Here is a 14,579-nt window from a genome sequence, read left to right as displayed (position 1 = left end):
CGGGGCGCGGGGCATGATGGGAGATGGAGTCACGGCTGGAGTAGCGCTCCGAGTGCGCCGCGGAGCATGCTGGGAGCTGTAGTCCCGGAAGTGGCTCGAACGGGGCGTCTGGGGCTCCGGGAAGGCGCTTTGGGGGCACTTTTGTGTCCGAGCCGCGATTTGAGGTCCTCGGGGGGAACGTGTGCGGCTCGGGAGCACTTGCGGGGAGCTTGGGGAGCTGTAACCGAGCTCTCTAGGGCCCCGGGCGGGGCAGGAGTTTTTAGGCGCAGAACCGTGTTCCGAGGGGCTCCGAGGCCAGGGGGAATGATTGGAGATGAATCCCTGAAGTCGCTCTAAGGGGAATCTGTGGGGTCGGAGCGTTCAAGGGATCCGGGGACGCTTTGGGGGCGGGCGAATGGGCGCTGAGGGAACAGTTAGGGATCCTGGAGGGGCTGGGGGACACTTGTTTAGTTCAACGTGGTTTTCTGCTCATGAAACGTACGTATTGTATTTAAAACTTAATATTCCATAGGTATGGGTTCTACAGGCGTAGATATCAGTTAGCCTAAGTGCAAAACCTAATATTTCATGTAAGAATGATGTTCTCTACTGTTAAAAGCAAAATTAACCATAACAAACAAAAAGGAGAGGGTTAACAATTAATGAGAAAGGAACAGAAAAGGTTGTTATGCCACTGTAAACTTTCACTCTGAGTCTACATTTCAAATAATACAGGTGACCCATCTGAAGGAGGATTTCTCCTCAGGAGAAATGTCTTTCTAAAAGTTTCCTTTGTTGCAAGGAGCTGCCTCTGTGCCAGGAGCCCGACCCAGCTCAGCAGCACAGAAATAGCACAAGGACTTGAACGACCCTCCCGTGGATTTGGTGTTTCCATTCAACTCTGTCCCTGAAAGAGTGTTCCAAAAACTTCTCAAGAACTCAAAGGTAAATTAAAACACTGAAGTTTTTTGCAGTTTTAATGAGAAACACAGAGAGACCCAATGGAGAAAGTGTCCCCAGGTTCCATCACTGCAGGCACTGGTGACAGGTGGGGACAGACAAGGCAAAGGTGTCTCTGGTGCTGAGCAAACCTGGATGTGTTCCATGAATCCAAAAGGCCAAGGCCTGAGCCCCGGCCCCTGGCAAGGCAGGGATCTGTGGGGCAGGGATCTGTGGGGTAGGGATCTGTGGGGCAGGGATCTGTGGGTCACAGATCTATGGGTCAGGGCTCTCTGGGTCAGGGCTCTGTGGGTCCGGGATCTGTGGATCAGGGCTCTGTGGGTCAGGGCTCAGCCATGGGTCACAGTACTATGGGTCAGGGCTCTGTGGGTCAGGGCTCTGTGGGGCAGGGCTCTGTGGGGCAGGGCTCTGTGGGTCACAGATCTATGGGTCAGGGCTCTGTGGGGCAGGGCTCTGTGGGTCAGGGCTCTGTGGGTCAGGGCTCTGTGGGGCAGGGCTCTGTGGGGCAGGGCTCTGTGGTCACAGTACTATGGGTCAGGGCTCTGTGGGGCAGGGCTCTGTGGGGCAGGGCTCTGTGGTCACAGTACTATGGGTCAGGGCTCTGTGGGGCAGGGCTCTGTGGGTCACAGTACTATGGGTCAGGGCTCTGTGGGTCAGGGCTCTGTGGGTCAGGGCTCTGTGGTCACAGTACTATGGGTCAGGGCTCTGTGGGTCAGGGCTCAGCCGTGGGTCACAGTACTATGGGTCAGGGCTCTGTGGGTCCGGGCTCTGTGGGTCTGTGGGTCAGGGCTCAGCCGTGGGTCACAGATCCGTGGGTCAGGGCTCTGTGGGTCAGGGCTCTGTGGGTCAGGGCTCAGCCGTGGGTCACAGATCTATGGGTCAGGGCTCTGTGGGTCAGGGCTCAGCCGTGGGTCGCAGATCCGTGGGTCAGGGCTCTGTGGGTCAGGGCTCAGCCGTGGGTCGCAGATCCGTGGGTCAGGGCTCTGTGGGTCAGGGCTCTGTGGGTCAGGGCTCAGCCGTGGGTCGCAGATCCGTGGGTCAGGGCTCTGTGGGTCAGGGCTCTGTGGGTCAGGGCTCAGCCGTGGGTCACAGATCCGTGGGTCAGGGCTCTGTGGGGCAGGGCTCAGCCGTGGGTCACAGATCCGTGGGTCAGGGCTCTGTGGGGCAGGGCTCAGCCGTGGGTCACAGATCCGTGGGTCAGGGCTCAGCCGTGGGGCTCACCGTGGCAGGGGTTGCTCAGGAGGTCACTCGGGGGGCGCCGGATCCTATGGGGCGGCTCCAGCGGCTCCTGTGGGGCAGAGACGGGGGCGGGACAATCTGTGGGGCAGGAGTCATCTGAGGGGCGGGGATGGGATCTGTGGGGCGGGGTTTGGGATTCGGGATCTATGGGGCAGAGGGGGGATCCCTCAAAATTCCCACAAAAATCCCCAAACTTCCCAAAAACTCCAAATTTCCCCCCCCCAAAATTCCAATTTTTTTCCCCGAAAAAATTCCCAAAATTTTTCCCCCCATTTTTCCCAATTTTTTCCCAATTTTTCCCCATTTTTCCCAATTTTTTTCCCAATTTTTCCCAATTTTTTTAATATTCCAAAAGTTTCCCACAGAATCCTCAAAAAATTCCCCCAAAATTTTCCCCAAAATTTTCCACAAAAATTCCCAAATTTTTCAAATCCCCCCAAATGTTCCCAATTTTTTTCCCAATTTTCCCAAATTTTGGGGTTTTCCCCCCAAATTTTCCCCAAAAATCCCCCTAAAAACGACCCCAAACCATCAAAAAACCCAAAATTTTCCCGATTTTCCCCCAAAATCCCCTAAAAATTCCCCCCAAAATCCCCAAATTCCCAATTTTCACACAAATCTCCCAAAATTTCCCCAAAATTCTCCCAGATTTCCCAAATCCTCCATTTTCCCCCCAAAATTCCCCTAAAAATGACTCCAAAAATCCCAAATTTCCCCCAAATTCTCAAATTTTTACCCCAAATTTCCCCAAATTTGGGGGTTTTTCCCCCAAAACTTTCCGACCTTGAGGGCCACCAGTGGGCGCTCTGCGGGGAGAGAATTTGGCGGATTTTGGGAAAATTTGGGGGAATTTTGGGGAGTTTTGAAGGAATTTTGGGAGAATTTTGAGGATTTGGGGTCATTTTGGGGCAAATTTGGGGGGATTTTTTGGGAAATTTGAGAGAATTTGGGGGAAATTTCGGGTAATTTGGAAAAAATTGGGGGAATTTTGGGGATTTTGGGAAAATTCAGGGGATTTGGGGGGAAATTTTGGGGGATTTTGGGAGGAATTTGGGAAAAAAATTTGGTCTTTTGGGGGGAAATTTGGGGGTTTTTTTCCGGAAATTTGGGGGTTATTTGGGGGAATTTTGGTAAAATTTGGGGAATTTTTGAGGAAATTTTGGGAATTTTTGTGGGCTGTTTATGGGGGGAAATTCGGGAGAATTTTGGTCGATTTTGGGCGGATTTGGGGACAATTTTGCAGGAGATATTTGGGGAATTTTGAAGAATATTGGGGATTTTTGAAGACATTTTGGGAATTTTGGGGGGGATTTTGGTAAAATTTGGGGATTTTTTGCGACTTTTGAGGAAATTTTGGGAATTTTTTTAGATTTTGGGGAAGTTTGAGGGGAATTTTTGGGGAAATTTGGGGCGGATTTTTGGGGGGGGAAATTCGGGACAATTTTGGGGTCATTTGGGGCCTCGGTGTATCCCGTCGGGCCCCGCGGCGCCGATCTGCGCCTCGGTGTATCCCATCGTGCCCCGCGCTGCTTTGCGCCTCGGTGTATCCCGTCATGCCCCGCGCCGCTTTGCGCCTCGGTGTATCCCGTCATGCCCCGCGCTGCTTTGCGCCTCGGTGTATCCCGTCATGCCCTGCGGCGCTCTGTGCCTCAGTTTATCCCATCATTCCCCCGGCGCCGCTTTGCTCCTCGGCGTACAAATGACGTCACCCGCGTTTATTTTGCCTCTCATTTGCATAAATTTACATAAGGCTGGTGCATCAGTGAGGGGGGAGGGGTCAGAGCCACGCCCAGGCCCCTCCCAGTACAAACCAGTAACTCCCAGTCCCCGTGGTCAGTGACGTCATTCGCGTTTATTGGTGCTCTCATTTACATAAATTTGCATATCGGCGCGGTGGGCGGGGTCAGAGCTGCGTTGGCCCCTCGCACTCCCTCCCAGTAGAACCCATTAACCCCCAGGCCCCGCCCAGCTTGTCCCGCCCTTGTTGTCGATCTATATAAGGGAAGAGGGCGTGGCCTGACGAGGGGCGTGGTCGGTTCACCTGTGGGGGGAGGGGCAAAGGTTACACCACGCCCAGAAACCCCGAAACCAGTTTAAACCAGTATAAACCAGTAACCCCCAAACCCACTCCCAGTCCATCCCAGTATAAACTAGTGACTCCCAAACCCTCTCCCAGTCCATCCCAGTACAAACCAGTGACCCCAAACCCACTCCCAGTTCATCCCAGTATAAACCAGTGACCCCCAAACCCACTCCCAGTTCATCCCAGTATAAACCAGTGCCTCCCAGTCCCCATCCCAGTGCCCTCACCTGTCCATACTGGTTTGAACTGGGATCTCTCGACGCTTAGCAGCCTCCAGGGAGCGGCTCAGGGCCAGGGCCCGGCGCTGGGGGATACTGGGAGTTACTGGTTTATACTGGTTTGTACTGGTTTGGGGGTTTTCCTTACTGGTTTGTACTGGGAGGGGGTTTAGGGGTCACTGGGATGAACTGGGATGAACTGGGAAGGGATTTGGGGTGACTGGTTTGTACTGGTTTATACTGGTTTGGGGTTTTTCTTTACTGGTTTGTACAGGTTTGTACTGGGAGGGGGTTTGGGGGTTTTTTGGGATTTTTGGGGAGAATTTTGGGGATTTTGGGGCATCAAAAATCCCAATTTTCAGTGGGAATTTTGGGTGAATTTGGGGGATTTGGGGGCTTTAAAAATCCAAATTTTTAGTGGGAATTTTGGGGTGAATTTTGGGGGTTTTGGGACTTCAAAAATTCCAATTTTTGGGTGAATTTTGGGGATTTTGGGGCTCCTAAAAATTTTAATTTTTAGTGGGAATTTTGGGGTCATTTTTGGGGATTTGGGGCCTCCAAAAATCTCAATTTTAGTGAGAATTTTGGGGGATTTTTGCTGGGAATTTTGGGGTGAATTTGGGTAATTTTGGGGCTTCAAAAATCCCATTTTTCAGTCAGAATTTTGGGGTCATTTTTTGAGATTTTGGAGCTCTGAAATCCCGATTTTTAATGGGAATTTTTGGGGTCATTTTTGGGGCATTTTGGGTGAATTTTGGGGGATTTTGGGGCTCTAAAAGTTCCAATTTTTAGTGGGAATTTTGGGGTGAATTTAGGGGATTTTGGGTGGAAATTTTGGGGTGAATTTAGGGGATTTTGGGGCTTTAAAAATTCCAATTTTTGGGTGAATTTTTGGGATTTTTGGGGCTCTAAAAATCCCAATTTTTAGTGAGAATTTTGGGGGTTTTTGAGGGATTTTAGGTGGGAATTTTGGGGGGAATTTTGGGGCTTTAAAAATTCCCACTTTCAGCAGGAAATTTTGGGGTGAATTTTGGGGATTTTTGGGCTCTAAAAAATCTCAATTTTAGTGGGAATTTTGGGTGGGAATTTTGGGGTGAATTTGAGGGATTTTGGGGCTTAAAAAAATCTCAGTTTTCAGTCGGGATTTTGGGGACATTTTTTCGGATTTTGGGGCTCTGAAATCTCGATTTTTAGTGGGAATTTTTGGGGTCATTTTTGGGGCATTTTGGGTGAATTTTTGGGGATTTTGGGGCTCTGAAAATCCCAATTTTTAGTGGGAATTTTGGGTTTTAATGGGGGGATTTTTAGTGGGAATTTTGGGGTGAACTTGGGGGATTTTGGGGCTTCTAAAAATCCCATTTTTCAGTCGGAATTTTGGGGTCATTTTCTGGGATTTGGGGGCTCTGAAATCCTGATTTTTAATGGGAATTTTTGGGGTCATTTTGGGGGCATTTTGGGTGAATTTTGGGGGATTTTGGGGCTCTAAAAGTTCCAATTTTTAGTGGGGATTTTGGGGTTTTTTGGGGGGATTTTGGGGCTCTGAAAATCCCAATTTTTAGTTGGAATTTTGGGGTGAATTTTGGGGATTTGGGTGCTTTAAAAATCCCAATTTTCAGTGGGAATTTTTGGAGTAAATTTTTGGGATTTTGGGTGGAAATTTTGGGGATTTTAGGGCTTCAAAAATTCGAGGTTTTGGGTGAATTTTTGGGATTCTTGGGGCTCTAAAAATCCCAATTTTTGGGGGGAATTTTGGGGTAAATTTGAGGGATTTTGAGGCTTAAAAAATTTCAGTTTTCAGTGGAAATTTTAGGGTCATTTTTAGGGATTTTGGGTGGAAATTTTGGGGTGAATTTAGGGGATTTTTGGGCTTTAAAAATCTCAATTTTGGGGGGGAATTTTGGAGTAAATTTTTGGGATTTGGGGTGGAAATTTTGGGGTGAATTTAGGGGATTTTGGGGCTTTAAAAATTCCAATTTTTAGTGGGAATTTTGCGGTTTTTTGAGGGATTTTAGGTGGGAATTTTGGGGTGAATTTGGGGGATTTTGGGGCTTTAAAAATCTCAATTTTTGGGGGGAATTTTTGGGATTTGGGGGCTCTAAAAATTCCCACTTTAAGCAGGAAATTTTGGAGTGAATTCTGGGGATCTTTGGGCTCTAAAAATTTCAATTTTAATGGGAATTTTGGGGGAATTTTGGGTGGGAAGTTTGGGGTGAATTTGGGAGCTTTTGGGGCTTAAAAAAATCTCAGTTTTCAGTCGGGATTTTGGGGTCATGTTCTGGGATTTTGGGGCTCTGAAATCCCGATTTTTAGTGGGAATCTTTGGGGTCATTTTTGGGGCATTTTGGGTGAATTTTGGGGGATTTTGGGGCTCTAAAAGTTCCAATTTTTAGTGGGAATTTTGGGGTGATTTTTGGCATTTTGGGGGGAAATTTTGGGGTGAATTTTTAGGGATTTTGGGGCTCTAAAAATCCCAATTTTTAGTGGGAATTTTGGGGTGAATTTTTGGGATTTTGGGTGGAAATTTTGGGGTGAATTTAGGGGATTTTGGGGCTTTAAAAATTTGTCCTGGGTTGAAGTATATTCTATCACCATCTTCATGAACTGCTGAAACCAGGTGAGGCAGTGCTCCCTGCCTCCTCCACTCTGGCTTATCTTCTGTTAATGGGCCCATCAGCACCTTTGCTGCACAGCTCACAGATAACCCCCTCCTGGACTACCTCCTGTTAATGGGCCCATCAGGCCTTATCACATGACTCACCATCCCATTGTGAGATGCTCCGCCCAGAGGGAGGAACCAAGCATTCCAGCCTGGATATAAGCTGAGACTCTGAACACCAGAGGGGCGCTTACCCTCTGGATTCCCAGAGGACCCGAGCTACCAGACCTTTCTACAGGATCACTGCTTCAGGAAGACCACCTCATCTGGACTGCTTCCATCACTGCGCTCAGGTTGTATTCTGACTCTGTCAGTGGTCTTTTGTATTATTGCATCTATTTTAGTTTACTTTCTTTCCTTTTTTTTTTTTTTTCCTATTAAATTGTATCTCTGACTTGGAGCCTCTCATTTGTTTTGCTTCCAAACCACTACACATGGAAAAGAAAAAGCCCATTTTAGTTATTAATACAGTTGTTCACGTTCCATCACAATCAGAAGACAGCATAATTAACTATTAGCATATTATTTGAGAATCAAAGCTTCCAGCCAGAAAAACTGCCTGTCAAGAGATGTCAGTAAGAAGAGGCAGCCATAGTACGGAGACCACACAGTTCCTCGTGCCCACACGTTCCCAGTGCACGATGCAAGTAATCATCAAAAGCACAGCTGAGACAGAATACAGTAATAGAAAGTTAACGACTTACACCATTTGCACCATAAGAATGCAGTAAGAGGAGGGAGCTCAGGCAAATACAGTTACAAAGTAGGTTGAAAAGCAGCTCGTCTTACTAATCAGAACAGCATTGAGCAGTACAATGTGCAGAATTCAGAGACAACGTAACAAAAATATTATCTAGCAAATAATATATGCCTGTGGTTAAAGATCGAAATTATGACACCCATTCCTGGTTTTGCCAGCTCTCCTGTGAAATTGTGAGGAGGCTCCACTTCTCCATCATTAAAATGGGGATCACAGGAAATTCTTGTTACTTGGAATGCTAAAGTTTACTTAAACTTTCAAATTCTGCGTATAGGATACTGCAGAAGGAGTGTTTTCAGTTTTATTTAAGTCTTGAATTTTAAGCACAGTGGAAATGAATGAAAACACAGTTAAGTTAAACTCTGGTGCTTATTTGTCCCTGGACCTTTTGGATAAAAGTCCCTCTGGACTAAAAATCTGAGGAAAACTAGTAACAGCAGGGAAAGTCAATTGCATTCATAAGTAGAAATGAAAGCTATGTAAGGTGAAGAAACTCGTGTGGCATGCGTCAATGGAACCAGTCCTAGTTATTAGTTACTAGTCGCGGCGAACAGGCGCTTTCTCGCTTCCCAGGCTAGGAGACGCACTTTCCGTGCCGCAGAAGCTTCTCTGCTTGTGGAGAGAACCAGTCCACCAGGCCATTGCTATTCCAATTTAAACATTCAGTTCCACTCTCTGCCGTGCTCCAGATACCCCTATATGTTACTCCAGTGTCTTTGTAGCATTTAACTTCAGTATCTGAAAACAAGGTAAGATCTGAAAATCAAAGGACAGCATACCAATTCTTTTCCCTGACAGTTTCCCCAGTCTCTGTTCTGTTTAAACTTGGCTCTCAAATGTCTTGTCTAGTAAGTCAGTGAAAATGCCCTGTCAGGCAGTCTGTAAGTGTGTATGAAGGTCTTCAGTTACAAAATTTAGAGTTTTATTAAGAGACACCTAGAACAACCAAGATGTGCTTAAAAGTTCTTTGTAGTATTAGCTTTAGAATAAAAAAAGACAACTTACTAGAGAGCCTAGCCTACAGCAGGAGCTTCTGAGTATCTCATCCTTGTGTACTGCACAGCTAACCCCAATAGCATTGTTCACAGCAGTTGCTGCGGTATACTCACCTATTTCACACCGCTTCCCTGAGAAACCTTGGTGGCACTGGCAGATGAAGAGCTGTGGGGAATAATATGCCTGTGAACACTGGCCACCATTGTAGCCTTTATTTCTGGTGCAGGCTGTGGAATAAGCAAAAGCCAGGAAATACTGTTAGATTTCACAGAAGCAAGAAGCTGGAAATGTAGACACACCTTTCATTTTCCTGTCAGTCTCTTTTAGCCTGTTCTGTTTTTCCCTACCCACCTGTTATTGCCATGTGCTTACAGCCTTTTTGTGTAGCGCTTCAATTTTTTCTCTGTTTCATTCTCTCCACATATTCTATCAGACTTTCTCAGCTCCATGCCCACTCCCACTTAGTCCCGCCCATGACAGTGTATACTGGTATTTTCTTTTCTATCCTCTTCTATTCCCAGACAAATTTTCTGTGCAGTAACTCTGGCCCTGACAGTGGATGATTAGATGGACAAGCTCTCACCATTTCCTTTTTCTTTGTCATAGTTACCTCTGACAGGCACAGTGTGGCAGTGACTCCAACCACTGCCACACCTACAGTATTCGATTCTGCTCCCTGAAAGCCTCAGCCAGGTCCCCCTGTATTGGTAAATTTCTGCAGATGAATTATCTGTGCAAATGGCTGTAATCAGAGAAAGGAAATCCTCTTTTAGTTCAGGGAAAAGACCTGGCTGAGCAAAAGGACTCCCTTCTATTTCCAGGAGAAAAGCATCTGTGATGGGAGCATCTGTCTAATGGGTTGCCCTTTTTCCTTCTCCGACCACAATTGTCCCATCTCTCTTGCTGCTGTGCTGCCAAATGTACTGTTCCACTATTGACTCGTCTCTCTTTCTTTCAAGAAGAGCAGAGGGAGGGGAAAACTTTGTTGTGGATGGTATTAACGCTCTGGTATTTTGCCTTCTGAATCTCTTATCCACATAACCATGACAAAAAGCTCTCAGGCTCTGTTTCCTCAGCATGATTTGCATTCCCCTCCCATGTTCATAATGCTCCAGCTAACATGGTTTTAGTTAGCCTGGCTTACCTCTAGATCTGGCTCCTCGTTTGAAACGCATGTGTAAGCCCTGCAAGCAAAGAAGGTTAATTCTGTGAGTAACTGCTCTCTTAAAAAAGATGAGAGAACAAGTACCTTCAAAGAGTCAGTCCTTTTCTTAAGGGCATGTAAATCAGGAAGCTCTGAGGAATTGTCTGCCCTCTTGTCAGACAGTACAGTGAAAAGTGCCTCTAGTACCTCAGTATGGGTTCCTAAGAATTGTAAATCATTTTGTTCCACAGATTACCAGGTGATTGCTTGTCATCTGAGTGAGGTGAATTTGGGATATGCCGTACTCACATTGTGTGTGAAGTCATTATGTGTTCTTGGGGCGTTGCAAATGCTAACTAAAGCTTGCCAGCTTTCTGCTATTTGAAGGAGGTTCAAGCAAATAATTTCCAAGGTAGGTACAGTCAACAAGCAGTTACTTTTGCTCACTGACATGCAGTTTCCCCGTGAGACTTTGTAGCTTGATTATCTTTAAGAGACATGTCTCTTGCAGCCAGTTAAATGAAATATTTTGGATAAAGTTTAATGGAGGAAACCAATTTAGAAAGCTTCTTTGATTAGGCCACAAGAGAAAGAAGATAAGAAGGAGGAAAGGTGGGATAGCAATTTTTTGAGAAAGGGAGTAAACGTTCTGGAATTGTGTAGCATTTACTCAAGCTGTGTGTGGTGTGAGGCTTAAAGTGAGGGGACAAGGGAACCACTGACGTGCAGTTTTAAGTGAGAATAGTGATGAAGATGATGACCATAGAAGACGGAAGGCTGGTTACAATGGAGTTCTTATTAACAGTGAAAGGTGACAGTGAACAGATACACCAAGAATACCCGGAGAAGACTTGTTTACTTGCAAGTCTTGAAATGAAAACGAGCCAGGATAACACATAACACATCCACAATGATAGACCACTTTGTAACATTTTTCTTCCTCTGGTTTGTAGTGAGCTAAGCAGATTCTCATTCTGTCTGATGCAGACAGCTGCAGCCAATGGCAAAGAAATGCTGCTGAAAATACAGGAAGATGGCAAGAGAATTATTTGATGCCTTAGCCTCTTACCTGGCACTGGACAGTCATGATTGCTCCTACCAGCACAAGGAGACATGGGAGCTTGCCTTCCATTCGGAGTGTTTTTCACATCAGCTCTAAAGATCAAATTATCTGTAGAGACAAAAGATAGGATGTTGAACAAAGGAAGTTTACAGTGTGAATGGAGTTCAAGGTGTAACTTTAAATGAAAGTTTTAAATGATGAGAATTCTTTTTATACATTTTTTCAACCCATCACTTCTCAGCTGTCTGGTCTAACTGTCCTGGTCTTCCTAGGGAAACTGCCAGGCTGGATCCAGATGTGCTTTTACTTGATAAACTTAGAAACTCGATAAGCTAAAGCACACTCATTTACATCTGGAGGAAACTGAGAGAGTGCTTCCTGGGGAATAATACAGAAGTAAATTCCAAGTACTTTTTCCCTAAATTGTAGGATGCCAACAGTAGTACCATGTGCACTATTAGAGAGATGGGCTTATCTGATGATGCAGTGTAATGGTGATTTAAATGCGTTAATTGAGATTCTGATTACTGACACCTACTTAAGAGATCTCTTGCAGAGGGTCTGCTGAAGGGTCAGTTTGTGTTAACTGTGGTTTAAGAGGATCTGCATTTCTTGTAGACTGCTACTTTGGGTGAGAGTGAAGATTCTCTCTTGTGTAGAGAATGTGTAGGCAAAATGACTTTGCTTGATGATAGGTGAGGACTTATTTTCAATATTTCTACCGATTCTTCCCAACTAAGCCTTTAGTTTTTACTAGTATCATACGCTTTTGCTAAAAAGGCAGAGTTATGGCAATGGTCTGGCAGGCTAGCTTTTTTTCTGATAGTCTCATTTATTTGTTGCAGCATCTTTCTGTATGTCCCTTCTATGCAGTCACAACTATACATTATTCCCTCTAATCTCTTCAGCAGCTTTACACTTCAAAGCCCTCTTCAATCCACCAAGAAGAGTTTCTGCTTTCTCCAAATCGATTTACATAGTCTGACTCGTCTATCAGTACTCTTGGGAGAGAACCTTCATTGATCCCTAGTGGAAGATTGTAAGGTGTCATGTAGATGTGGTACCATTGTGGGGTAGGTGCATCTGTAGGCTGTACCCTTCCTGAAAGTGATGAACTCTTGTCTGTCATAGGAAGAGATAACACATGGTAGTTCTAATCCTAAGGCTTTTCTGACCTTTGCTATAATCTGCCCATAGCTAAAACACAGACCTTAGGCCTCAGATGGGAGTTGATACTGTCAGGCAAAGAGGGATGGAACAAATAGAAGGATGAAAACGGGATGACAGTGACTTCTTTCATCTTCTTTCCCATGCAATTAAACCAAGGCACAAAGCTGTAATTGCTGCTACCGCAAGTCACAGTCCATAGAGTTTTGTGCTTCTGGAGAATTTAATTGCTGTTGCTGAAACTTCTTGCATCCCTGAGAATTTGTGGAACTCTGGAGTTCCCTCGGGATAGAGAAGGGAAAGACTACATTCTGTGTTCCTTACTTGCAGTACCTGGACCAGCTGGAGAATTGCTGTGGCTTGCGGGAAGAAGCTATTCTTATCTTGTTATCTGACATTGGTAAGTGGTGGCAGTACCTTCAGTTGTCTGAACTATGGAAACCCTTTTAGTCCTGAGTCCACTCTCCAGATATACAGTAGTGACCTTAGTGACTCCATTTCAGACTGACCTTTTATGATCTTGATCATTTCCCAAAAGTGTTGGGAGTCTGGGGAGGTTCTTGCCTACTGGAAGCTAGCCAGCATTACTACAGTTTACAGGAAGGATGTGAGGGAACATCCGGAGAGAGAACTCAATTTGTGTCCAGAGTTCTATGGTGCTGACTTTACCCCTGACACTCAGTGTTTCATTGTATGTTTGATTGTACAAGGTCTGATGTGAAAGCCATGCTTATTACTAGATAGAATAGATGAATCCTTACTGAGCTCATGCTAGGTACTGTTACTTAGCTCTAACAACTGGCTTTTTCTGTCTCAGCTTCTGCTCTCAGATACCTTCATGAGAACAGGATCATCCATAGAGACCTGAAGCCAGAGAACATTGTGCTGCAGCAAGGAGAGCAAAGGGTAAGCAGGAAGCAGTCGTCTCTACCTGCACAGACAAGTAAACTTACAAGGAACCTGCATGTGCTTCATGCAGTTACATGGTCCCTCTGCAAGAGCACTCAGCCCAGGATAACACCTGTCTCAGGTCACTGTCACATAGTATTCTGTGTGCAGCTGAGGTGAGACGTTGTATTAGACGTCTGTTAACACCTGACATTTTGACTTTCAACTATTAAGGAAAGAAGCAGACTGTACTGATTGACCAAAGATCGGAAGGAGCTAGAGGCGTAACTGCTAAGTGTGCTACAACACCTTCAAATTCATTGTGGTTTTAGAAATCTACAGTAGCCTCCCATTTCTGCTTCTATCTCTTCACTGGCACCTTTCCTGCATAGCTTTGAAGAGCCAGACCTTTTCTTTCTGCTGTATGATGTGCTTTTAACAGGACTTCAGTCTGGCATTCTTATTCTCTGTTGTGTGTTTCAGTTAATACACAAAATCATTGACCTTGGTTATGCTAAGGAGTTGGATCAGGGGAGCCTGTGCACATCCTTTGTTGGGACTCTGCAGTACTTGGTAAGAAAGGAATTCAGCTAGAAGAGCAGCTACTGCTTTCTAGTGGGATAGAATTAACTGTTACCAAGCTTTGGGCTGGGATTAGGTACTTGCACGGTATGGGGTGCGTTTGTGGTGCTGAAGCTAGCAAAGGTGACTGCTTTTTTGCTGACGCTGGGTTTTGCTGAGACTGGGTTTTGTGCTACCTGCATCTGTTATAAATAAGCAGGAGTGCCAGTAACCTATGCTACTCACTCCAGGAGGGTCTTAAAGCACTTGAGAGGCAGCGTTCAGTAATGTCTTTAATTATTTGTACAAATGTTAATGAGATGTTAAGGGACAGAGAAAGCTGAGAGCTTTCTGGCCAAAGCCATCTGGCTTTGTCTCATGCGTGTAAACTGTATCAGGCCCCAGAGCTGCTGGAACAGCAGAAGTATAGGGTGACAGTGGATTCCTGGAGCTTTGGCATGCTTCCTTTGAGTGCATTACAGGCTTCCGACCATTCCTACCCAACTGGCAGCCAGTGCAATGGTGAGTGAACCGTGGCTGGGTGGTAAGTGGGCATGATGTGACTTTCCTGTTTACAGGAAGCAGAAGTGTGGTCCCTTGATTCTGAGGATAATATCCCCATGTTTCTTGCCCTTTTGGAAAGTGACCCCTTTCACGGGGGCTTGACTCACCTGAGCAAGTTCAGCATTCCTGATCCTTGCTCTATGGGATAAGGGCTGACTCCCGCAGGGCAGGTAACAGAAACCAAAGTGGCATCTGTATTATATGTCAAGAGTAGCTTTCAAGAGCCTACTAGCATGCAGGCTGGGAAAGGCGGGCAATTTTTTCACCATTGTACTCGCTTACATTAGGCATACAAAAGTGC

The 14,579-nt window shown here is 45.8% G+C and overlaps 1 protein-coding gene across 1 annotated transcript; it reads left to right on the top strand.

Annotated features, from left to right (window-relative positions):
* Positions 1-811: 811 nt before the first annotated feature.
* Positions 812-14,579, top strand: LOC136303915 (inhibitor of nuclear factor kappa-B kinase subunit beta-like). The gene is made up of 8 exons (XM_066207614.1): positions 812-924; positions 7,094-7,428; positions 10,287-10,447; positions 12,007-12,171; positions 12,596-12,665; positions 13,083-13,171; positions 13,637-13,726; positions 14,113-14,579. The coding sequence occupies exons 4-8, from the start codon at positions 12,154-12,156 to the stop codon at positions 14,242-14,244; spliced, it is 399 nt and encodes a 132-aa protein (XP_066063711.1). The 5' UTR covers positions 812-924; positions 7,094-7,428; positions 10,287-10,447; positions 12,007-12,153; the 3' UTR covers positions 14,245-14,579.

The sequence above is a fragment of the Chamaea fasciata genome, unplaced genomic scaffold (assembly GCF_029207755.1).
Source record: "Chamaea fasciata isolate MVZ Bird 193981 ecotype frontalis unplaced genomic scaffold, bChaFas1.0.hap1 SCAF_43, whole genome shotgun sequence".
In the NCBI taxonomy this organism is placed as follows: Eukaryota; Metazoa; Chordata; class Aves; order Passeriformes; family Sylviidae; genus Chamaea; species Chamaea fasciata.
The sequence above is the reverse complement of the archived record's forward strand: the minus strand, read 5'-3'. Positions and strand labels throughout refer to the sequence as shown.

Excerpts from the sequence above, each read along its gene's own strand:
- LOC136303915 (XM_066207614.1), top strand. Across the intron at positions 12,666-13,082 it reads TATCTTGTTATCTGACATTG|CTTCTGCTCTCAGATACCTT; the intron begins GTAAGTGGTGGC and ends TTTCTGTCTCAG. Across the intron at positions 13,727-14,112 it reads TTGGGACTCTGCAGTACTTG|GCCCCAGAGCTGCTGGAACA; the intron begins GTAAGAAAGGAA and ends AAACTGTATCAG.